Source organism: Uloborus diversus, chromosome 3 (assembly GCF_026930045.1).
Source record: "Uloborus diversus isolate 005 chromosome 3, Udiv.v.3.1, whole genome shotgun sequence".
Lineage (NCBI taxonomy): Eukaryota > Metazoa > Arthropoda > Arachnida > Araneae > Uloboridae > Uloborus > Uloborus diversus.
The window spans coordinates 137837257-137861612 of record NC_072733.1 but is presented as its reverse complement, the minus strand read 5'-3'; the positions used below and the strand labels follow the sequence as shown (position 1 = coordinate 137861612).

General features: G+C 35.6%; 1 protein-coding gene across 1 annotated transcript in view; it reads left to right on the top strand.

The window, feature by feature from the left end:
* The window catches only part of LOC129218625 (plexin-A2-like), a 536492-nt gene that overhangs the window by 497619 nt on the left and 14517 nt on the right, over positions 1–24356 (top strand). Inside the window, 2 exon segments of the mRNA XM_054852946.1 lie at positions 15835–15932; positions 16436–16528. Coding sequence (XP_054708921.1) covers positions 15835–15932; positions 16436–16528 — 191 coding nt within the window.

The following is a 24356-nucleotide window of genomic DNA, read 5'->3' as shown; positions in this document are numbered from 1 at the left end:
GTTCCGTACAACTGTATTCCGTGAAATCAAGTTTCACTCTCCCGCCTTCTCGCTCGTCCACGAGAGGGCGCTCCTACAGCTCACAGGAGGTCGAGGTCGCTTTCGCAACACTCTCCCACCTTGAGTTCTGTCTGTAGTATGAACTCAACAAAACTTGGTTTGCCGCTGCAGGCTCCTGTGCACCTGTTGTAGTCGGGCTGTTTATCTCCAGGGGGTACAGTCTTTGCACCAGGCGGAGGAGCATACCGTTTTCTGTTTTGACTTTAGCTAGTCTGACAATGTCATCTTTGCCAGGAAAAATCTCCACAACCTTTGCTAACGGCCAGTTGATTCTTTTCCTGGTCGTATCTTCCATCAGCACGATGTCTCCTATCTTAACTGGGTCGCTTTTACGCTTCTTCATTGCAAATTGTCTCAGTTGTCCTAAATATTCCTTCCGGAATCTATTTCTTATGTCCCTCCTAAGTCGTTGCCGGTACCTTGCTCTCCGACCAAGTTCCTTTGAATCCACCTCATCAAGATCGGGTACTCCGGATGATGGCAACTCCTGAAGGAACATAAGAGGTGTCAAGGGTTGTGGATCCTTAACACCTTCGGATACATAGGTGATGGGTCGGGAATTTAAGATATTTTCGCAATCGCACAAAATTGTGCTTAATTCTTCGTAATTCAAAGATGCACATCCTAAACTTCTTCTTAAAAGCTGCTTCACCATCCTCACTAACCTCTCCCACCATCCGCCCCACCAAGCGGCGGACGGAGGATTTAACTTCCAATGTATTTTCTGATCAGCTGCTTCGGCAGCAATTGCATTCCAATCGATTCTTGAGAGAGCACCGCGTGTCTTTACGAAATTAGAACCATTGTCTGAATAGACTACATACGGTCTCCCTCTCCTAGAAATGAATCTTCTGAAAGACTGCATAAATGCTTCTGTCGATAATGATGTAACCAACTCAAGGTGTACGGCACGGTAAATAGCACATGTAAACAGTACTATCCAACATTTTAAGCCATCCTTAAGATAAAGAGGTCCTGCTAAGTCCACTCCAGTGACTTCAAACACAGCCGCTTCTCTAACTCTATCTTCGGGCGGAATCCCTGGTTCAACTTCTAGCTTAGGGCGATCAAATTTTTGACATTTTACGCATTTTCTTATCCCATTGCCAATGGTTTTCCTTGATTTTAAAATCCACAATGTTTCTCTTAGTTGAGCCATCAGTATTGTAACTCCTGCATGCTGCATTTCTACATGCTTCTCAAAAAGTAAACGATGAACAACAGGATGATTAGAAGGTAGGATGATAGGATAGCGAAAATCTTCTTTGTCATCTCGCTGAGCAACGTTTGACTTTGCTGTCAAAATTCCTTCTTCAGTTTTGATGGGTCTTAGAGTGCGAATGCTTGGATCTGCAATCCCCGTGAAGGAATCTTCTTGGATTAATCGATAAAGTGTTTTTTCGGCCTTTTCTATTTCCAAGACTGAAAGATTTGGAGATCCATTCTTCCCTAAATTTCGTGTATTTCCGTAAAATCGGAACATCCAGGCAATCATTCGTACTATTTTCTTGAAGGAGGAAAAAATGTCTAAAGTACCAATCTGACTTATCTTGTCTGTCCATCAATGTCACAATTGTTTCCCTTTTTTCTTTGTTTAGTAATTCTTCATCATGTTGCTCTTCAGATCGAGGCCATTCAGTTTCAGGCAAGTATAACCAAGGTGGTCCCTCCCACCATTTTGATTTCTGTAACTGCTCAAAAGAGCATCCTCTGCTTGGGAGGTCTGCGATATTTAAACTTCCAGGTACATGTCGCCAGTTAGACATGTCCGTTAGGGATCTTATTTCTTGAACACGATTATGGACGAAAGTACCCCAAGCCTGGTCTCTTCTGATCCATCCCAAAGCTGTCGTTGTTGTCATTTCTTTTATGGGCGCTACTCGACTCCTTGCATTCACCAATTGGACTTTTGGACCGGATGTCGTTTCGCTTCGCACGTAGATGCATGCTGCATAAGCACTCTTGCTGGCATCTGAGAATACATGGAGCGTTACTCGGTCTTCATTTTCCTGATCAATGTTAATCCATCTGGGTATTTTTATTTCTGACAGTAAATGCAACTGTTTCATCCAAATTTGGAATTTTTTCTGCAAAAGTGTTGGGAGTTCTTCATCCCACTTAATTTTCTGGATCCAGGTCTCTTGCAGAATCAATTTCGGTACTAAAGTTACTGGTGCGGTAAATCCTATCGGGTCAAAAACTTTTAGAGTTACGGACAGCACTTTTCTCTTTGTGACAGGATCTTTTAAATTGCAGGTGTTATCTACTTTACAAGTTAAGCAATCATCTTCTAAATTCCATATCAAACCTAGCACAGGTATTTCCTTGGATTCCCCTTTCACTTCTTCAATCATAGAATTTCCAACATCTCAAGTTAAAATGTCCAGAAGACAAAATGGATTTGGATTCCTGAATGAATTTTTCAGTCTGAGTGACACAATTAAGACTAACTAAAGAGTTATCAATATAAAAGGAAGTTTTGAGCATTTCTGCGGTTTTTCTACAAGATTCTGGTACATTACTTAAGTGATAATCCAGTGTCGAAGCCAACAAAAAAGGAGAAGTCGTCAAACCAAAAACGACACACCGGTGACGAAAAATTTTAAGATTATGTTCATCATCATACCATAAAAATCTTAAAAAGTCACGATCCTCTTCCCTGACGCTAATCTGCAGGAATACCTTTTCAATGTCTGATGATACACCTATCCGATATTTTCGAAATCTGTTCAATATAGTGGGTATTATCTCAATTAAATTTGGACCTTTGGCTAAACAATCATTAAGTGATGGGTTGTTTCTAGAGTGTGCTGAAGCATTGAATACAGGACGAATTTTCGTGGTTTCACTGCTTTCTTTGATCACTGGCCGGTGAGGCAAATAGTGCACACCCAACTCTTTCTTGTCATTCACCGCTTCAATAATATCTTCCGATTCCCAAAAATAAAAAATTTTCTGATAATCTTCCCTTTTATCAGTGCTAATAAATTTCTTCTCTGTCTTAACGAGACTTCTTTCTGCTATCAATCGATTACTCTGCAAAAGGGAACTATCTACAGTCCATGGCAAGGCAACTTCGTACCTGCCATTCTCATCTCTCTTTAGAGTACTAACAAAATGTTTTCTAGTTTCTTCTTCTAACATACTTTTAGTTATGTTTTCTTCACGAGCGGAAATTCCTAGCGTATCGAGACGCCACAAATCTTCTAATTTAGAGTCGGAAACATGCATAGATAAAGACAAAACTGATAATGATTTCTCCGTGTTATCCTTTTCATTATAAATTTTACCCATTAGAGTCCAACCCAGCTTAGTCTCAATGGCTATCATGTTATTTTCAGACAAATGTTCAATACTTCCTGTGAACAAATTTCCTAATACATCAGCTCCAAGCAACAAATGTATTTCTTCGGGATCCTTGTCATAAAGACATAAATTCCTTTTTCCACCTACATCATTTATGTAAATCCCTTTATTTTCTAATTGTTTAATCCATACTGTATTTTTAATCTTCGGAATAGAAGCACATATTTGCTTTTCATCTAATACCTCTATTTCACAGCTAAACTCTTTGTCTGGATTAACTAACTTCAATTTGTACCTATTATGATTTTCTGAAACCACAGTACCTCCGAAAAGACCATGCTTAATTCTTTCTTTTCTCACCCTCTCTGGTTCTAACTTTCCCACGGCATACTGAGAAATGTAACTGTTGGAGGACCCTATGTCGCATATTGCCCTCATAGAATAACTCTTGATGCCTTTGCCAATTACAGATACAATTAAAGTTTGCAACTGTACTTCTGAATAATTTGCCTTATTAGTTAATACGCGATTTTCATTTTCTTTTTCATTCGCGAATTTCTTTTCATTTTCTTTTTCAAAGACCTTATCTCTGTTGCACATTATTGAAATATGATTATGACCGCAAAAAGAACAAATAACCTTGGATTTACAAAACTTTTGCAAATGTCTTTTCTTTCCTAAGCATCAAAAACAGATACCCTTCTTCCGAAGTAGAGATATTTTTTCTGCATTCTTTAATTTACGCGCGAAACTACAGTTCTCACTTCTATGGGATGATTCATTACAAAATGCACAAGATGTGATTTCATTTGCATCGCCAACGAATAAATCAGATGCTGAAGCCATTTTTCTCTTTTCTCTATGGGATCTTTCTTGTGGCAGACGCTCGGCAGGGAGGCGCCGCGAGGGGGAAGAAACGATTTCGCAATCGGAAAATGTTCGTTCTCTTGAATTGAGTTGCCGTAAAAGAAAATTCATGATTTCTTTCAATGTATATTTCAAATCAGTGTACTCCTTATGGTAGTTCTTATCGTCTGCAGCTGAGCCTAGAACTTTAATTTAATTATTATAATTTTCATCGCTCGTGTGAGTGGCAACGTTTAAATTTAATTTTCTTGATGGAACAAAAAGATTACTGAGGAGCGATAAGTCAAGCAGCGTTGCTGCATCACATTCTTTTCATTCTGAAATATCTCGATCATTCTAAGTCATATTTATTTCTAAATTTATGTTAAATGTTACGTTCATGTGTTGTAATAAATGTTTCAGTATAGTTATTGCAAGTATATTTTATTGCGAATTCACAATGAAGAGTAAGCGGCTCTACAATTCAAAAAATCACGTAGCCCGCCATGCTCAATCATTTTTGGAGCCACCAGTGAGGTTTTTGATGTTTCGTTTATGATTCATGGAATCCTTTTCATAAGGTACGATATTTTAAAATCTCTTGTAATGAAAAATGCAAATGTAGGACAATGCATAAAACGTAAATAACGGACATTTGATTCTTATTCGAATGCAAATTCCCATGAACATTTTTATTCTAATTCATTTGTGCTATAAATGAAACTGAGACTTTTATTCATTGAAATGGTTGATATTCTATTCTGAGTGAAGTGTATAAGAAACGTTTATCAGAAAAATCATTCTTGAATGTTGATACATTTTGTTGTAATTCTCGGAAAAGGTTCTTAACCCTGGTTTACAACCGAAGATACACATTCTATTCTATTAGACTTTATTGCATGATATAGAGACATTCTATTCTATTTATTCTCATTCTATCTTTCATTTTGTGATAAACCATGACTTCTAAAGCTGCATCTGCGTATGAAAAAGCAAAAAAGAAACGAGCTACTATTCGCGCGGTAACAACTAAGCTACTGAATAAAATTTCTGAGCAGTTAAATAATGAAGACGTTACTGTGGAAGATTTAAGCACATTCAAGCTGCAGTTAAATAGTAAGCTAAATCAAATTCAAGTCGCTGATGCAGAAGTTGAAAACTTAATCGAAGATATGGATGAATTCGAAAATGAAATAGAAGCTAGCCAAGAATATTCAGATAAAATTCTAAATCTTCAGTTTGATATTGAAAGCAGAATTGAAAAAATTAAGCTTGACTTTGAGAAAGATAATCGGTCTACATTACCATCGTGAAGTGGACCTTTTCAAACAAGTACGAGCATAAATTTGCCTAAATTCGATCTTCCAGCATTTAACGGAAATATAAGTAATTGGATTAGCTTTAAACAAATTTTCATTTCAACTATTCATGATAATTCTAATTTAAGTCAACTACAAAAATTGCAATACTTGCATGCATCAGTTACAGAAGAAGCTGCTCTACTAATAAAGGGCTTTCCTATCACAGAAAATAATTATTCTCAAGTTTGGGAAACGTTAATTAGTCGTTATGACAACAAAAGAGAGTTATCATATGCTTTAGTTTCGAAAATATTTAGCATTAAACCAGTCAAATTGATGACCTCTAAATCTCTTCGGGATATTTTGGATTCTTGCAATGAAGCAATTCGTAATCTAAAAACGTTGGGATTTGAGTTAGACAAACTTTCAGAATTAATCATTATTCAATTTCTCGAAAAACGCTTAGATGATAATATCCAAAAACAGTGGGAGCTCACATTAGAAGATGAAGAAATTCCATCGTATAAGAAATTTATTGAATTTTTAGAAAAGCATGCCAGAAGCATGAAAACCTGCAAAGAAATCTATCCCAAAGAGGAACTTTTGAAATCCAAGAAGTCAGTTAGCTATAATTCCGTAACAAACGTAAATCGTAGAAGTTGTGTATTGTGCAATTTAGATCATGCATTGTTCAAATGTTCAGAATTCAAAAATTTGAGCACTCAAGAACGGTGGAATCTAGCGAAGAAGAATAAACTTTGCTTTAACTGCTTGAGAGCTAATCACGATACTTCGAAGTGTAAAGTTACTTTTCACTGCAAAGATTGTTCTAAAAGACACCACACTCTCTTACATGATTCTTCATACAAATCGAACCTTTCAGTCGATAATTCTGCACAGAGGTCAAGTGATTCTGTTCAAGTTAATAATTCTCAGTCCAGCAGTCTAGCTTTAACTGGTCTGAATAATTCGTGCAATATTCTGCTATCTACAGCTTTAGTCAAAGTCAAGGATTCTCAAGGACATTGGCAACTGTGTAGAACTTTACTCGATTGTGGTTCTCAAACCTCATTCATGACTGAAGAATGCTGTAATAGACTTAATCTAAAAACATTTTCAACTAATCACTTAGTCATAGGAACTGGTAATCAAGTTGCTGGAAAGTCCAATTACTTAGTAAATTTAAACTTTACTCCACGGTTTAATTCAGAAACCTTTTCTACTAAAGCACTAATAGTTAAAGAACTTACTACGAAATTACCAAATTTCCTTATTTCTAGTCATAAATGGTCACACATTGAAAGTTTGCAGTTAGCAGATCCTGATTTCTACATCTCCAGAAACATAGACATAATATTAGGTGCAGATGTATTTTTTGACATAATTCAAGGTCGCAAGATAAGTGGTGGAAAAGACACACCTACAGCTATTCAATCAAAGTTAGGTTGGATTCTCTCAGGAAGGGTATCGTCCAAATTATATGAAGGTACAGAAAATACCAAATTGAGTCACCATTCCAGTGTAAAAATTGATGAAGTTCTTCAGAAATTCTGGGAATTGGAATCTATTTCTCAGAAAGAAAAGTTAAGCATTCAAGACGCAAACTGTGAAAAGTTTTACTCAGAAACAACAACTAGAGATGACACTGGAAGATATGAAGTCAAACTGCCATTCAAGGAAGAACCAAGTCTTGGAAATTCGAGAGATCAAGCGGTTGCACGATTTCTGTCGTTGGAAAGGAAACTAATCCAAAATCCTAGCATGTATGATCAATACAAGAATTTCATGAGGGAATATTTATCCTTAAACCACATGGAATTAGTGCAAACAGAAGAGATCATAGTAGAATATCGCAAGTGTTTTTATATGCCACACCAAGGAGTAATTAGAGAACAAAGCAGCACCACAAAATTAAGAGTTGTGTTCGACGCATCAGCTAAATCATCCACAAACATCTCGCTAAATGATGTTTTGCATGCTGGACCCAAACTCCAAACTGATCTATTTTATATTCTATCAAATTTCAGAATACACTCCATAGCTCTTGCGGCTGATATCGAAAAAATGTTCCGACAAATTCTTGTCTCACATTCAGATTCTGATTTTCAGAGAATTATATGACGAAAATCCCGATCAAAAGATTGAAGACTATAGATTGAAGACAGTGACTTACGGAACTGCTTGCGCACCGTATTTAGCCATAAGAACTATTAAAAAACTTGCTGAAGATGAAGAGATGAATTTTCCTAAAGCCTCAAAAGTTATCGACAAGGACTTTTACGTAGATGATCTATTAACAGGAGCCGATTCAATTCAGGAAGCTGAAAATCTCATGAGTGATTTAATTAATCTAATGAGAAGAGGTGGATTCACTCTTCGAAAATGGATATCAAATGAACATAGTATTCTTTCAAAATTACCTCCTGAACTAAAAGGAACAGAACAGTCTATAAATATTGCTGAAGATCAGTCAGTGTAACTTCTTGGCATTCAGTGGGAGCCAAATCAAGACACATTTGCGATTCATTTAAATCCAGCTCAAGAAGTCACCACAAAACGGCAATTATTGTCAAGCATTGCTAGAATTTATGATCCCATCGGTTTCATTTCACCCTCTACAGTTTTAGCTAAAATTATGATGCAGAAATTATGGTTATTCAAGTCAAAATGGGATGATCCACTCCCAGACAGTATCCTTAAAGAATGGACAAGTTTTGCTTCACAGCTTCCGATACTTGAAAATATTCAAATGCCACGACATTTCTTCATCCAAAATTCTGCAGTAAAATGTATTCAAATTCATGGCTTTTGCGATGCTTCCCAAAAGGCTTTTGCTGCTGTCCTTTACATGAGATCAGAATTTGAAGATGAGAAAGTCAAGATTAGTTTAATCGCCGCGAAAACCAGAGTCGCACCACTAAAAACAATAACGCTTCCTCGTTTGGAGCTGTGTGCAGCTGTAATGTTAAGCCAACTCTACAAGAACGTAGTTGAAAATCTTGCCATTCAAGTAGATGAGTCATTCTTTTGGACGGATTCCCAAATAGTGCTTGATTGGATAAATTCCGAACCTCATAAATGGAAATCCTTCATTTCTAATAGGATATCGCAAATTCATACTAATACTCAAGTCGATGCCTGGCATCACGTTGTAAGCAAAGAGAACCCTTGTGATTGTGCCTCAAGAGGACTCATGCCTTCAAAACTTCTTAATCATTCATTATGGTGGAAAGGTCCTTCTTGGCTTTCAGATTCGCCAATAGTTATCCCTCCACAAAACCATTCAGCTCCGGAAAAAGAAAAAATCTCAGAAGTGTCAGAGAAAACGGCAAGTTATTCTAATCAAGTAGAAGGCGAGTTAAACTTCATTCATAACTATTCTTCGCTGAGTAAGCTTACTAGAGTAGTTGCGTATAGCGTACGATTTATTCAAAATGCAAAATGTGACAAAAATAATCAGAAAGTAGGTTCTCTTAAGACATCAGAATTACTTGACGCCACAACTCACATTGTAAAGTTGGTCCAAGATTCAGAATTCAAATCGGAAATTCATGCTATTCAAACTAAAGGGAGTTTGCCAGCTAAAGTTCCTTAATATCATTGAATCCTTTTCTTGACAAAAACGGTATTTTAAGAGTTGGCGGCAGACTTAAACACTCTAATATGTCAAATGATCAAAAACATCCAATGCTACTTCCTAAAAATCATCACCTTTCGGATTTAATTATAGATTATTATCACAAACTCTCTCTTCATGGAGGAACACAAGTTGTACTCTCACTCATTAGACAGCGGTTTTGGCTGATATCAGGAAGAGATAAAGTCAGAAGAAATATTCAGCGTTGTCTGACATGCTTCAAGATGATGAAGAAAATCATGTGCCAAATTATGGGAGATTTACCTAAAGATCGCGTTCTTCCTTCCAGACCATTTCTCAAAACGGGAATAGATTTTGCAGGGCCGATAATAACGAAGCCAAATCTCAAGAGAACAAGGGTTACCACAAAGTCATACATTGCTTTATTCATTTGCTTCACGACAAAAGCAGTTCATCTTGAAGTTGTGTCCGAACTAAGTACAGATTCATTCTTAGCGTGCCTCAGAAGATTTATATCAAGAAGAGGGAAACCTTCAGACATATATACTGATAACGGCTCTAACTTTAAAGGTGCAAGAAACTATTTATACAGTCAAATGGAAATTCTTAAATCAGCATCAGTTCAGGACTTTGCTTCAGAATTGTTTATTAACTGGCATTTCATCCCACCCAGTGCACCTCATTTTGGAGGTATCTGGGAGTCTAACATCAAATCAATGAAGCAACATCTTTTCAAAGTATGTAAATCAGCAGTGCTTAATTATGAAGAATTATCAACTTTAATTATTCAGATTGAAGCATGTATGAATTCAAGACCACTAACTCCTCTTAGTAGTGATCCAAACGACCTTGATCCCTTAACACCGGGTCACTTTCTGATTGGAGCACCGCTTCTAGCAATGCCTGAGTCTTATCATGCAGAAAATTTGCTATCATACACTTCAAGATTTAAGTTGATTCAAGCACCTCATTTTGGAGGTATCTGGGAGTCTAACATCAAATCAATGAAGCAACATCTTTTCAAAGTATGTAAATCAGCAGTGCTTAATTATGAAGAATTATCAACTTTAATTATTCAGATTGAAGCATGTATGAATTCAAGACCACTAACTCCTCTTAGTAGTGATCCAAACGACCTTGATCCCTTAACACCGGGTCACTTTCTGATTGGAGCACCGCTTCTAGCAATGCCTGAGTCTTATCATGCAGAAAATTCGCTATCATACACTTCAAGATTTAAGTTGATTCAAGCTCTTCGCGAAGGATTCTGGAGGCGATGGAGTGCTGATTATCTCACACAGTTACAGCAGAGAAGTAAATGGAAGTCATCTAACCCAAATATAAAAACTGGACAACTGGTGTTGTTAAAAGAAGATCTCAAACATCCCATGAAATGGAGTTTAGGAAGAGTTATGGAAACTTTTCCTGGAGAAGATGGAGCTGTAAGAGTTGTTCAGGTGAAAACTACATCAGGAACATTTAAAAGACCAATAACTAAGATTGCTCCCCTACCAACTTAGACTTAGTTTTGGACATTTGTCCAATGGGGGGGAGTATGGTAGTTCTTATCGTCTGCAGCTGAGCCTAGAACTTTAATTTAATTATTATAATTTTCATCGCTCGTGTGAGTGGCAAGGTTTAAATTTAATTTTCTTGATGGAACAAAAAGATTACTGAGGAGCGATAAGTCAAGCAGCGTTGCTGCATCACATTCTTTTCATTCTGAAATATCTCGATCATTCTAAGTCATATTTATTTCTAAATTTATGTTAAATGTTACGTTCATGTGTTGTAATAAATGTTTCAGTATAGTTATTGCAAGTATATTTTATTGCGAATTCACAACGAAGAGTAAGCGGCTCTACAATTCAAAAAAGTCACGTAGCCCGCCATGCTCAAACACCTTATTAAAATCTAAAATAAGATCGCGGGGTAACATTTTCATCAAAATAGGACACAAAAGGTTTCTGTAACTGTCCGTGGAAACACCTAAACATTCCTAACTTCTGATTTGAGTCTGAATTCTGTCATACATGTTTCTGAATGACTTAGTATCATCCGAATTTCTGAGTGGGGAAACATTTAGTTGGTTACTCATATGCGCGTTAATGAGAGCTTCTTTATTTCCAAATCTTTCTTGCAATATTTCGATTGCATTTTCGTAATGTTCAGAAGTCATCGCGAGACCTTCAATGCTCTTTAGTGCATTACCTCCTAAATAAGCTTTTAACTAGTTAAACTTATCTACGGGATCCAATGAATCATTTTTGTGAATTGTCAATTCAAAAGAGGACCAGAATGATAGCCATTCACTATGGTCTCCAAAGTATTTAATAATACTAAGTTTCGGAAGTTTAATATTTACTTTGTCTTTTGTTTCTTGAATTCTTCTTACTTCGTTAGAAGTTGAATGTCCCGTGAGGCTTATTTCTTGTTTTTGTTTCGATGTCAGACACCGCAGTTTCTTTGTGGTTCTGAACCGCCAAGTGGTAATTTTATCGCGATATTCTTCGGCACTCAATAATTCTGCGTCTAACTCTTTCTCTTCTACTAATGATTCAATTTCGGTATCAACCGCTTTAATTTCGTAAGATTTTTCATTTAAATGTTCTAAAAGTTCTTCTAATTCATCACTAGAATCTGTATCTAAATTCTCTAAAGCATTCTGAATTTTAGTAATTATCCTGGTGATGGACACTCTGATTACGCCACGCTTCTTTTTAGCTTTATTTATTAAGCTGTCTGCCATAATTACTAACCTTGAATAACTTTTCTTATCATAAATAATGTCACAAGCTATGTGTCTTTAACTTATGGCCTTACGTATGTGTGAATCCTGAACATAAAAACATATATGCATCTACTTTCGATATCAATAACAAACTCTTGCAGTCCCGGCAGGGATGCCAATTATATTTAACGTATGCAATTACGTTATGCACTGGATAATGAAAGTCAGGTAAAAAAGTGCTCACCTGCAAAATCCCCGTGCATCTAATCTGATATTCTTTTCCGGGTGGCAAGTAATCCGTTACTGTCCTAAATTGATTTGGCATATATGTTCTGTAGTAGCACCAATGACGAAGCCTAAATATATCTAATAACACATATTTTAATGAACGATTAAACTACTAATGCTACACTAGACTAACTATTACACTCACACATTAAAAAATAGAAGATTGGTGGAATCGAGTTCCTAACAAAGTCCTATTCTTTCGGAATCAAGTTCCGTACAACTGTATTCCGTGAAATCAAGTTTCACTCTCCCGCCTTCTCGCTCGTCCGCGAGAGGGTGCTCCTACAGTTCACAGGAGGTCGAGGTCGCTTTCGCAACAGTGACCTATGTCAGATGTTCTGCTTGTTTAAGGGGAAAGATGAGTCTGAGAAGGATTTCATTTGCACTAACTGTGTTGAACTCTCAGAAATCAGAGTTAGGATGCTTACTTTGGAGGGTGAGTTAGCATTAGGCTGTAGGAGTGTAGATGGGGTAAACACTCCAGAGGGAAAGGGGGAAGTTAGTAAAAAGGAGGTGGGCATCAGCTGTGTGTTAGATAGTGGGAATATTCCAGAGGTAAAGAAGGAAGTTAGTAAAAAGGAGGTGGGCATTAGCTGTGTGTTAGATAGTGAGAATATTCCAGAGGTAAAGGGGAAAGTTATTGCTGAGGCAACAGACTGGGAAACAAAGGGTATAATTTTGGGAGATTCAATGGTGCGTGAGGTGGGAAACTCAATAGGCAGAGTTAGACGTAAGGTGGCTCGATGTTGTTTGTCAGGGGCTCGGGTAAGAGATGTTAATAGGGTTGCTGAAAAGAAGGGGGTATTTAATAAAGAGGATGTAGTTACTTTGTGGGTGGGAACTAACGATGTAGGCCATAGTAACAACAACGAGTTTACTAAGGAATGGGATTCCCTGTTGGACAAAGCAACCAACTGTTCGGCAAATGTCCAAGTGGTTGGTTTGCTTCCCAGATATGGAGTGCATAGGAGTTGGTTAAACCAACGGGCTAGGTGTATGAACCTAGTACTCAAGGAAATTTGCGTTAAGCGTAGTATCAGGTTTATTGATGTGTGGAGTAAATGTAAACGCGATTGGATTGCTAGGGATGGCCTGCATCTGAGCTCTACGGGGGTCAAAATGGTTAGTGGTTTGGTTTTAGAGGATTCAGAATCAAAAAACTAAGTTGGAATGGGGAGCATGCTTTAAGGAACAGAATTCGAATGGGTACTAACTATTGGGATTTTAGTAGAAACGGAAATAGGGTGGCTAGTAAGAGAAAAGATTTTAACAGTTGGGATTCAAGTAATCGCGCAGCATTAAATAAAGGTAAGATGGGCTTACTTAAGGTTTTTTATACAAATGCTCGTAGTATTAGGAACAAGATGGAAGAATTGAAAAGCATAACAATAGACGAGAGGTTGGATATTATTGGAGTTACCGAGACATAGGCTACCGAAAGTGATGATGATTTATTATCTATTGCTGGGTATAATTTGTTTAGACAAGATAGAGTAGGTAAAAGAGGTGGTGGGGTTTTATTTTATGTCAGAGACACTTTAACTTGCAATGAATTGGTAATTAATGATAAACCTAATGAGATTGATATGATTTGGCTGGAGTTGATGAGCAATAAGTGCAATAAATTACGTTTAGGGAACATTTATAGGCCACCCAACTTAAGTCAGGGTCAAGATGAACAGATGTTTAGTATTATTAGTGACATTTCAAGCAAGGGGTCAGTCATTATAATGGGAGATTTTAATTTTCCAGGAATTGATTGGAATAATTTTTACCATAGTAATAGCAGAGAAGAGGAATTTTTGAAAGTAATTGGTGACTGTCTTTTAGATCAAATTGCAACTCAGGGTACTCGACAGGACGTGATTTTGGATCTAGTTTTCAGTGATATGGAAGGTTCTGTTCAGGGGTTATGTGTAAGGGAACACATTGGAGACAGTGACCACAACAGTATTAGGTTTGGGATTAAATTTGATACGCACAAAGTAGAGAATTTTAGGTTTGTGCCCAATTTCAGAAATACTGATTTTGTGGCACTTAGGCAGAGTTTGAAAGTAGTTTTTTCTCCTTGATTGGACAATAGCGATGTGAATCTTCAGTGGGCAGAGTTTAAGGAAAAGCTAGCGAAAACGGTTGGGGATCATGTTTCTTTTAGGAGAAAGGGTGTCAACACTAAAATTTGGCCAATGTGGTTCTCCAGGGAAACTAAAGATGCTCTAAATTACAAGCAAGCTGCTTTTCATAGGTCTAGAGAAACTGGTCACAGTTCAGATAGGCTCCAATATTGTAAGGCAAGGCGTAAATTTAAGTATTTGGTACGGATTCAGAAAAGAGAGTTGGAGCAAAGACTGGCAGATAACATAAACAGGAATCCCAAGAAGTTTTTTGCATGCGCTAATTCGAGGAAAGTTCGAAATAGTCATATTGGGCCACTGGTTGATGAGCACGAATTTTAATTCAGGACGATAGTGATATTGCTAATGTTCTTAATAACTTTTTTTCGAGTGTTTTTAACGATAACTGTATCTCAACAGTTGACACCAACAAGACACAAGCTATAGTACAGCTTGAGGACTTTGTATTTTCCAGGGATGACGTTTTACTTCATTTGAAAAAAATTAAAGAGACTAAGGGTCCGGGACCTGATAATATTTATCCAATAATTTTAGTTGAATGTGCGGAGGAATTAGCAGATGTAATCGTAAATATTTTCAATGCTTCTTATAACTCGGGTACAGTGCCAGAGGACTGGAAGCTGGCTAACATTACACCGCTCTTCAAGAAAGGGTCTAAAGGGAGTGCCGTAAATTACAGACCTGTGAGTCTAACTTCGGTGGTTTGCAAAATTTTTGAAACATTGATAAAAATTAAGATAGTAAATTTTCTAGAGACTAATAATCTATTGCCATTGATCTTCACTGGGGATTGTAACTTGACTAGGACCAGTCTAGCTAGGCCCAGAGCCTGGTCGTCACTTTTGTATTAGTATTTGTATTTGTTACAATGGTTTTGAGCATGATTAATTTTCTCAAATGCTGTTTTTTGAGTTGTGTCAGTTTCCTTCGCTGGGTGTGATATGCTCAAGTCATACATTTAGCTCAATCATGGGCTTTTAGTCCCTTTTTCCCTCAACTTTTCATTGTTTTTTTTTAATTTAAATGTTTTATTAAAGATATTTTTTAAATAATTTTTCGTAGTAAAAGTAACAATTGTAACAATTACATTGACAATGTAAAGCTTTTATCTAACTTTTCTTGGTCTTATTATATTTTTTAAAAAAATTAGTTTCTGAAATTAGTTTTAATATTTTTTTGTGTAAAAGGTTTTATACGTTTCTAACTTAAGTCTTTTTCTTGTACTGAAGAAGGGCTCCTTGAAACATATGTATTCATTTTAATTGCATATTTTGTGTCATACTTATGTTTCATTTATTCAAGTGTAAAGCTTACTGTGACAAAGAAAAGCTATTAATAGAGAAACACAAATAATATATAGGATGAGCAAGAAATAATCAGTACATTTACAAGATGCGCCAAGCCCTAGGAACAAACCTTTGAGCTTGGACTAGGTTCCCGCTTGCAAAATTTTCCTCCTAAAATTTTTTTTATTGAAGTATTTTGTTACATTTGTTTTGATATTTTAAAAACTTATGTCATAAAACATTCTTCAATTCCTCATTAATTTAAATATTTTTCCCTTCTCAGAAACATTGAATTTCTCATTGAAGACCAGTCCAACACTTAGTAGAGCAACATCACCCCTAAATCATGATCCAGAATCTGGTTACAAGTACTGGCATTTAGTAAGTTCATTTTCTTAGTATTGAAATTTTACAAATTTATGTTAATATTTCTGTACCTTGGAGCAAAAACAACCAATGTCAGATTTTGATCAAATTAAATTTATGATATAAATTTTTCCATTAAGCAGTAAAATTTTCAGTGCAACAACAACTAATTTGATGCAGTGCCTGAGTATAGAATTACTATTCTCTCATTTTCCTAGATCCTATAATCTTTGTTTTTCAACAATCAGTATTTTTACTAAGAGCTAAAGCAATCAATGTCACTTGTAAATTAATTACAATTTAAAATTTTTTAAGCTATATTTACGTTCTTTTGGGCATGTAAGTTAGATAAAGTCAGAAAAATGTAAGAAGTTTCACTACCACTTTTTGCAAAACTTATATTTTTATTAGTTGCTGTTGTTCCGAAGTACAGATTTATATTTGCTAATATTGATACCTTTTTCAACGATGTTATTCATTAATATATATTATTCTGTCCTTTTTGTTACTATTTTTAGGTTAAACATCATGATGCTGAAACAAACAAAGAAGGTGAAAGGGGGAACAAGATGGTTTCTGAAATATATTTAACTCGTCTTTTAGCAACAAAGGTACATTATAAAAAATTTTGCTGTTTTTATGAGTGTAAATATATGCACATATTTATTATACAATATACAGATCACTTAGTTCCTAAAATTATTTCACAAATATACAATTCATTGTATCAAAATGCATGACATATAGTATTTTAAAATATGTTTTTGGTTTTTATGGTTTTAAAATCTTATGTGACTAAAAAGGTTTATCTAGAACTCCAAAAATGAAAAGGAAAGAACTATCCATTTAAAATACATTTTATTTGATAAATGATATCCTTCAAGATCTAAAGCATACTACGAAAATAACTTCATAAAGGAGTGTGTAATTTAATGGAAGAATACGTTTATCTGGCACTTGGATGCTTAGTTAAGCAAAATTTAACACAATTTTGCTGGTTATTCCAAAATTTTTTTTTTTCATGAAGTAAAAATTAAAAATCAAGATGAACATTTAGCATTAATTCTTAGACCTTTTCTCATCGAATAACATATGAAATTTCGAGTTTTCTTCATTTCTCTGTAGTAGCTGCATGATATTATAGTAGCCATGGGCGCCCATATGCAAAATTTTAAGGGTGGGCTCAGATATTTTCCCTATGTAAAGTAAGAAAAAATAACATCAAAGAAAGCACAAATTGCCAATTACAGCAGACACGTGAATCGGCGTTACAAGGAACGCCTTTTTCAATGCAAAAAGTAATGAGCTTATGGATGAGCTCATCCATAAGCTCATAAACTTATGACATTCGACAAAAGTTTGTCGAATGTCTTTTCATCCATAAGCCATACCTGCCAACTCTACTGGATTTTCCGGGAGAATCCCGGATTTTTAACATTTCTCCCGGCCTCCCGATTTTTATTGAAAATCTCCTGGTTTTTATTAATCTCTAAAAAAAATCCCTCCATTTAGGGATTTTCTTGAAAATGAAAAAAAAAAAACCTTTAAAATAAATTTTTATGTCGTTTCAGCGCTTTTACTCCATGAGGTTTGAAAGTTTAATATTCAATTAGGGCTCGACCGATGGCATTTTTTGGCCGATGGGCCGATGCCGATTGTTGGCCGATTGTTCAAAGATGGCCGATTGCCGATTGTTTTCATCCAAATGGCCGATGCCGTTGGCCGATGGCAAAAAAAAATCAAACGGGAAAATAATTGATAACATTGTCATGGATTTAAAGGATCATTTGTTCATTTCACTTACTTCCTTTCTATGAATAAGGACTTGTAATTAAAAAAAAAATCGACCTAATTTCTATTTTACGATCACCCAATTTAAACTTCACAAGTTCACAGTCAGGAGAAGATAAAACTGCATCATAGTACGTTGCGAGAAAGGCTTCCAGGAGTGTTTCCAAAAGTTATATGAACACTGGCAGAAGTACATAGTCCCTCAAGGTGACCTTTTGAAGGTGGATGTGCTTCGGTAATGTGAACTATTCTGGGTAAGGTTTTATACAGCTTGTCCCCGAGCTTTTGGATCGTACTACATACAATCCGTATAGGGTGTAGTTATGCTTCTCCTTTTTTGATTGCTGTATGATGAAAGAGAAAGAACAACAGCCAAAAAAAAAAAAAAAAGAAAGGAAGAAAAACAAAGAGACAGTTTAATAATCAACTGATTTGTTTTTTTAAATTTAACATATAACTAAGATTTCAGCAATATTGTTATTAATGTATGGATTATGTACACTATACATCGTTAAAAAACTTTAAATTATGTTGTTTAATCATTCAAAAAAAAAAAAAAAAGAATAAAAATATGAAAACGTCATCAAATTACGCAATTAAAGTGGAAAGATTGCACGTAGACATTTTTTAGTCATGAAATTAAAGAAAAAAGATAACAGATAAATTACAATATTAAATCATAATAGGAATATTTTTATACTTATTTAAATTTTATGAATAGAAAAATTTGCATTTTTCATAAAAGCTATAACAGCGACATAAATTTTTCTGAAAAAAGAAATTGCCATGAAAAGAGTGAGGTTCTTAAAACGCAGCTACAATAAACAAGCTCGATATTTACTCCAAGTTAATAATAACTGAATACATATACTACTTGATCTGATGTTTGCACACATAATATTGAACAATTTGATTGTTTAAAATCTTTTATGAAGCACTACAAACAAGTTCAAATTACATTTTTCAATTTAACAATAATTTGCTGAAATTAAAAAAATTGCTCAATAGAAAATCCTTGAAATTTTTCTATAACATATTATTAAAAATATGATGAAAACGAAAATAACTCGTTCATTGATTTTATAAAAATACATGAAAATAGTTACTTACGATAGAAAAAAATTGATCGCTATAAATGATGCAAAAAAGATGGCGCATTACGAAATAAAAAGGAAACAAGAATGAGAAATACGCAAAATGACATTTCTTGAGCAAAATGAATAATCGCTAAACATTAAGAAATGAGGAGGAAGGGGCGGGGAGGGGGGGTCAACCTCTGATTTTGGAGTAACTCAAAACATTAAACTTCGTTCCCAACTTCGGCCTCATTTGTTTAGTACAGAACGGCTACTACCAATGCCTCGGAAGAGTTTCTGAGTCAACTTCAGCACTTCCGAAGAAATAATTCAAAAGTCCATTGGATTTTCGAATTATGTCACCATTCAGAACGTCTTTATTCAATTTCTTTGTCGGTTCAACGGGAAGTTAACAAAATGACACATAAACCGGTTTCGCCATCTCATATTTGTTTCCATGGTCTCCAATTCAGCAATATACACTCTATAACAAAACAATTGACGCATCAAAAAGCAATCATCCGATTGCTTTGAAATTTTGTATGGATGATTGTTTTGACCAGATGTGTCAATGATTAAAATTTGGTGTCCAATGAATGAATAGTTTGATCTCCAGCGCATCGAAACTGCGCGTCCAGTAGATGTATATAAAGAACAGTTCTTCAACAGTTGTTAAAACTTTTGGTTTGATTGCGGTTCAGATTACCTTTCAACAACTTAAAAATGCCTCGCCGCATACTTCGTGCTCATTACGAGCAACTGTCAGAGTTTAAACGAGGTCAATCATTGGATTGAAAGAGGCCGGTTGGTCAAATCGGAGAATCGCTCGTCATTTGAGTCGAAGCGATGCGGCGATTCGAAGATGCTGGCGAGGATGGGTGGAAAATGGCAGAGTTCAGCGTCAAGATGTTAGCAGTCGACCTAGGGTCACAACAGATCGTGATGACAGAGTGATTGCCCGATCAGCTGTCACTGCGCTTTCTTCATCACTATGAACCATCATACGTTCAACCCAAACACTAGGGTCCATCATGACCATTTACAGATGGTTGGGATAACGAAATCTACGCTCGCGCCGACCATTACCCCACCTGCCACTGACGCCTACACACTGCCGAGCCAGATTACAGTGGTGCATGGTTCGATCAGGTTGGAACGGTGCCGACTGGGAATGTATAGTCTTTAGCGACAAATCCCGCTTCCAACTGTGTCATGAATGACAATCATCGAAGACGTGTTTGTAGACACCCAGGGCAGAGGAGGGATCCTGGCTTCACTTTTGCACGCCACACTGGCCCTCAACAAGGCCTTATGGTCTGGGGTCTTTGATAACTGGATCCCTTTGGTCGTAATTAGAGGTACACTTACTGCACAGAGGTATGTCGACAACATCCTAAGACCTGTTTTGTTGCCGTTCCTTTTGCAGTACCCTCGGCTGGTTTTCAGCAGGACAATGCCAAATAACATACGGCATGTGTTGCTATAAACTGTCTGCAAGCTTGTCAAACTCCTCCGTGACCTGCCAGATCGTCAGATCTCTCTCCCATCGAGCATGCCTGGGATATGATGGGATGGCGATAGCATCTGGCAAGGAATGTAGATAACCTCCTCCGACAATTGGAGCGAATTTGGCCAGAAATACCGCAGAACACACTCCTGGAGCTTTATCGGTGTTTGCCACGCCGTGCTTCAGCTTGTATCCAGGCTAGAGGCGGGTCAATACCTTATTGAACTTGTTACTGTAACTCTGACATAAATCATTCAATTGTTCTAAGAATTTAATCATTTACTATTCTGTGCATTGTCTTCATATCCATCAATTTTTGTCTCAATCGGATTACTCTTTCTTGGTGCGTCGATTTTTTTGTTATAGAGTGTATCACCAAATGATCGTCAGTCTGAGACGCTATATTAGTTTTGTATTGAAATAAGTAATTCATGGCCACAAAAAAAAAAAAAAAAAAGTAAATAGGCTTTTTAGAACACCCGATCAAAAACAAAAAGGGAAGTGCACAACTGCGAACGTTCGCACACCCTACATGCGAAATTTTAACCTTATACAGCTTACCATTTTTGAGTTATGACTTATGAGAGATACATATGTACATCCAGCCGCAAGAAACAACGCAATAATTAACTTGTTTGGTACCTGAATGCAGTATTAAAAACTCTTTCACAGGTGACTAAAATAGAAATTCGTACTGAAGTTGAAGTAAACAATTTTATATGAAAATAATAACTCCCTTTACTTTGCATTAAAAAGTAAAACAGCAAAGGTCTTTTTTTTTCGAAAACATCGGCCAATTCCATCGGCTTTTTGATGTTTTTAAGGCTGATGGGCCGATGTTTCCTGCAAGTTAGCATCGGTCGCTGATGCCGATGGCTAAATTGTTGAACCATCGGCGCCCATGCATTGGTCGAGTCCTATATTCAATTTCAAACATTAGCACATTGGAATCTGGCAACATCAGTTCTTGTTTACGTTTGCAATCTCGCTTCGCGCACTCAATGCTAAGCCTATGTTGCTTAATTGCAACATTTCTTGTACACAAAACGACCGCTATTATCGGGCTCTTTGAGGCCGAAAAGAGTACATATTTTCCCCTCAATAACATGGAAAAAAAGCGGTATTGTGCCACATTGAAAAAATCTACTGGATTTTTTTCTTTGAATGTTGGCAGGTCTGCGTAAGCTCATTACTTTTTGCTTAGAAAAAGGCGTTCCCTTTAACGCCAAAACACGTGTCTGCTGTAATTGGCAATTTGTGCTTTCTTTGACGTTGTTTTTTCTTACTTTACTGTTCATCACAAAGGTATTTATTTATCTTATTTTCCCTATGGTTTAGCAGGACATTTTCCCCATAGAAACCGATTTCAGTACAGATTCGAGTTATTAAATTTTGACATTTTTAATAAATTATTCATTAATGAATGGTAAAAGAAATGTTTTTACATTTTTTGCAAAGAAAAAAGTACTAAAAGTAAAAAAGTACTAACTTCTAAGGGGAGGGGGGAGGCTTGAGCCCCCACTTGCCCTCCTATAGGGCGCCCTTGATAGTAACTTATCACTACTATTTTTCTGAAAATTGTTTGTGTGATTATTAATCCTTATGGGATATTCCCATTCCTTTTCTACAAAATTTAGTTGATTTGATTTTGAAAATCTATCACAAACATGTTGAGGTACATATAAATTGCTGACTGACTATGTACAGGGAAACCCCACCTAAAATGCTCCTTTTTAAGAACTTTTCTCTTTTAATAAGTTCTTTTTCTCTGATCCCAAAATTGGTTCTTTTCCTAGAATGTTAAATTCACACTTTTGAGGTGTTTAGTTTTCTAGTTTACCCCACTTAAAACATTTCTTTTCTTTGAAAATTAAAAATATTTTCATTTCTTCCTAATTGTTTTCTTGTTTTCCACTGTTTAAAAGTTTGTTTATAACTGAAGCCTCTGTTTTAACCTCCCCCTTGGCTAACCATTTCAAATGAGGGAACAAAATGACACTAATGAAAAGCAATGGACATGAATTGTTTTCAATTGAATCAATTTTTTGGAAAATCGTTCCTGAATCTTATGTATATTTTCTAGTGTTTAGGGGGCTACAAAAGTACAAATGTTTTTTTTTTCCTCTCTTTTTTTCTCGATTTCTTATGAATGAAAACAAAGGGAGACTGTGTCAAAAAAAAAAAAAAAAAAGCATTTTCTAATCAGCTGGGCGAAATGCTCATTTTTCTTATTTAAATTAGCAAAAAGTGGAATTCTCCCATGTTATGCAAAGTTACAAAACTGTGAAATTTGAAATGTTTAAGTAACTGTTCTAAATAAAATTAAAATATCAGAAAAGATGAAAAAAAAAAGTACTATGAAGACATTTTTGTTGATTTTGCCATTTTAAATGCAGCAATGTACTCTTAAAATCATTTATCTATGCCTATTGGGGGCGGGGACTAAAACATAAAATAGATATTGTTTTTTGTATGAACTAAATTATTGATTTGCATTATTACTTATTTCCAGTTTAAATATTATGAATGAAAACAGAGGGAGACAGCTAAGACAGTTAACAGGGGGGGAGAGTTAAAAAGTTTTTTACTCCTGATCCTCAGTAAAATTTCTTACACAAGTTTCGCTATTTGTGAAGCTTATGCTATAAACATGCTTTAAGTATCATATCAAACAGTTTCAGTTACACACAAATGTTTTTTTTTTTTTTTCAATTTTTATAGAGAGATTTGAGCCTGTTCCATCTTTGCCGTTACTTATTTAAATCTTGAAGCTGTTTGGTACATTGCTTAAAATAATCTTGGCGTTATTAATAAAAATTTGATTTAATAACCTAAGTATTTGTTAGTGTGTTACTAAATTCGAAAAAAAATGGGAAAAGTAAAATAAAGTAATAGTGTGATCAAGGGGTGCAACCAGGAAAGGGTTTCATGCATTAAAACCCGGGATTTTAAGCCATGTTGCCAAACCTAGTTAGTTAATATATGTAAGTGTAAGGACAAAAAAATCCGTCTCAGGAGAACACTCTGATTGTGACACTGAGCATAATAGAAGAAAAAGAACAAATTTACAAATTACATCTGCCATACTTGCTGCTTACACTGTTGAAAAGCAACTCCTTTTAAGCTGTATATGGATGGAAAGTATTTGCAGTTGCTGTAGTGTCTGGATCTGTTGCTGAATATCTCCTCCTAGATAAGTAGCACTACGAATTAGAAATGCTGATATTACATACAGTATAACCTTGATTTAACAATTGCCAAGCGTCTGGAAAAAATCGTTAAATGGAGGAGCAAAGGTGGCCAATGCAGTCAAATCTGGAGCAGCAAAATGTATCATTAAATTGAAGAAAAGGTTAAATCGAAGTTATACTGTATTTCTAATGTGTAAATTCTTTGAAAAAAGATTATTAGGTAATATATTAGACTTTCTCTTTATTTGTGTCTTTTTAATGGTATCAGTGGTATAAATTACTCTATTTTTGTTGAAATAATAGCACATTTTTCCCCTTTTGCAATAATCTTTCTTTAGAAAATCTAGTTTCCAACAAAAAAAATCTGCCCAAGTCTCTTTAAAAGTTTGCAATATGCATGTAATCTTTAAGCTATGCAAATAATGCATTGAAACTGTAAAGACTCATTTAATGCATTTCAATTTTGGGGTAAAACATTTCCAGAATAAACCCAAAAGCCCTGGTTAACATGATTTACTAACGAATATCCAAAATATTTGTTAGTAAAGTTACAGTTTAATCAGTTTACTCACACAGTTACAATTTAATACAATTTAATTTTAAACTGTGGATCGTAAAATATGCTATTAATGTTTTTTTGTGGCTATCCAGAATGTGTTTCTTTTTTTTTTAGGGATCGAGTGATGAACAATTTTATACCTACTTAACTTCTAGAATAATAAATAACTGAAAAAAAAAACCTTCATTTTTTTTTAGAAGGGGGAAGAGAGAAACAGCTTTATTAAACCAATTTTGACTACTCCTGGATTTTCCTAGTTCTGCATGCTTGCAGGTCTTTTCAGAGTTTTGGAACCTAGATCAGTTTTATCCTTGT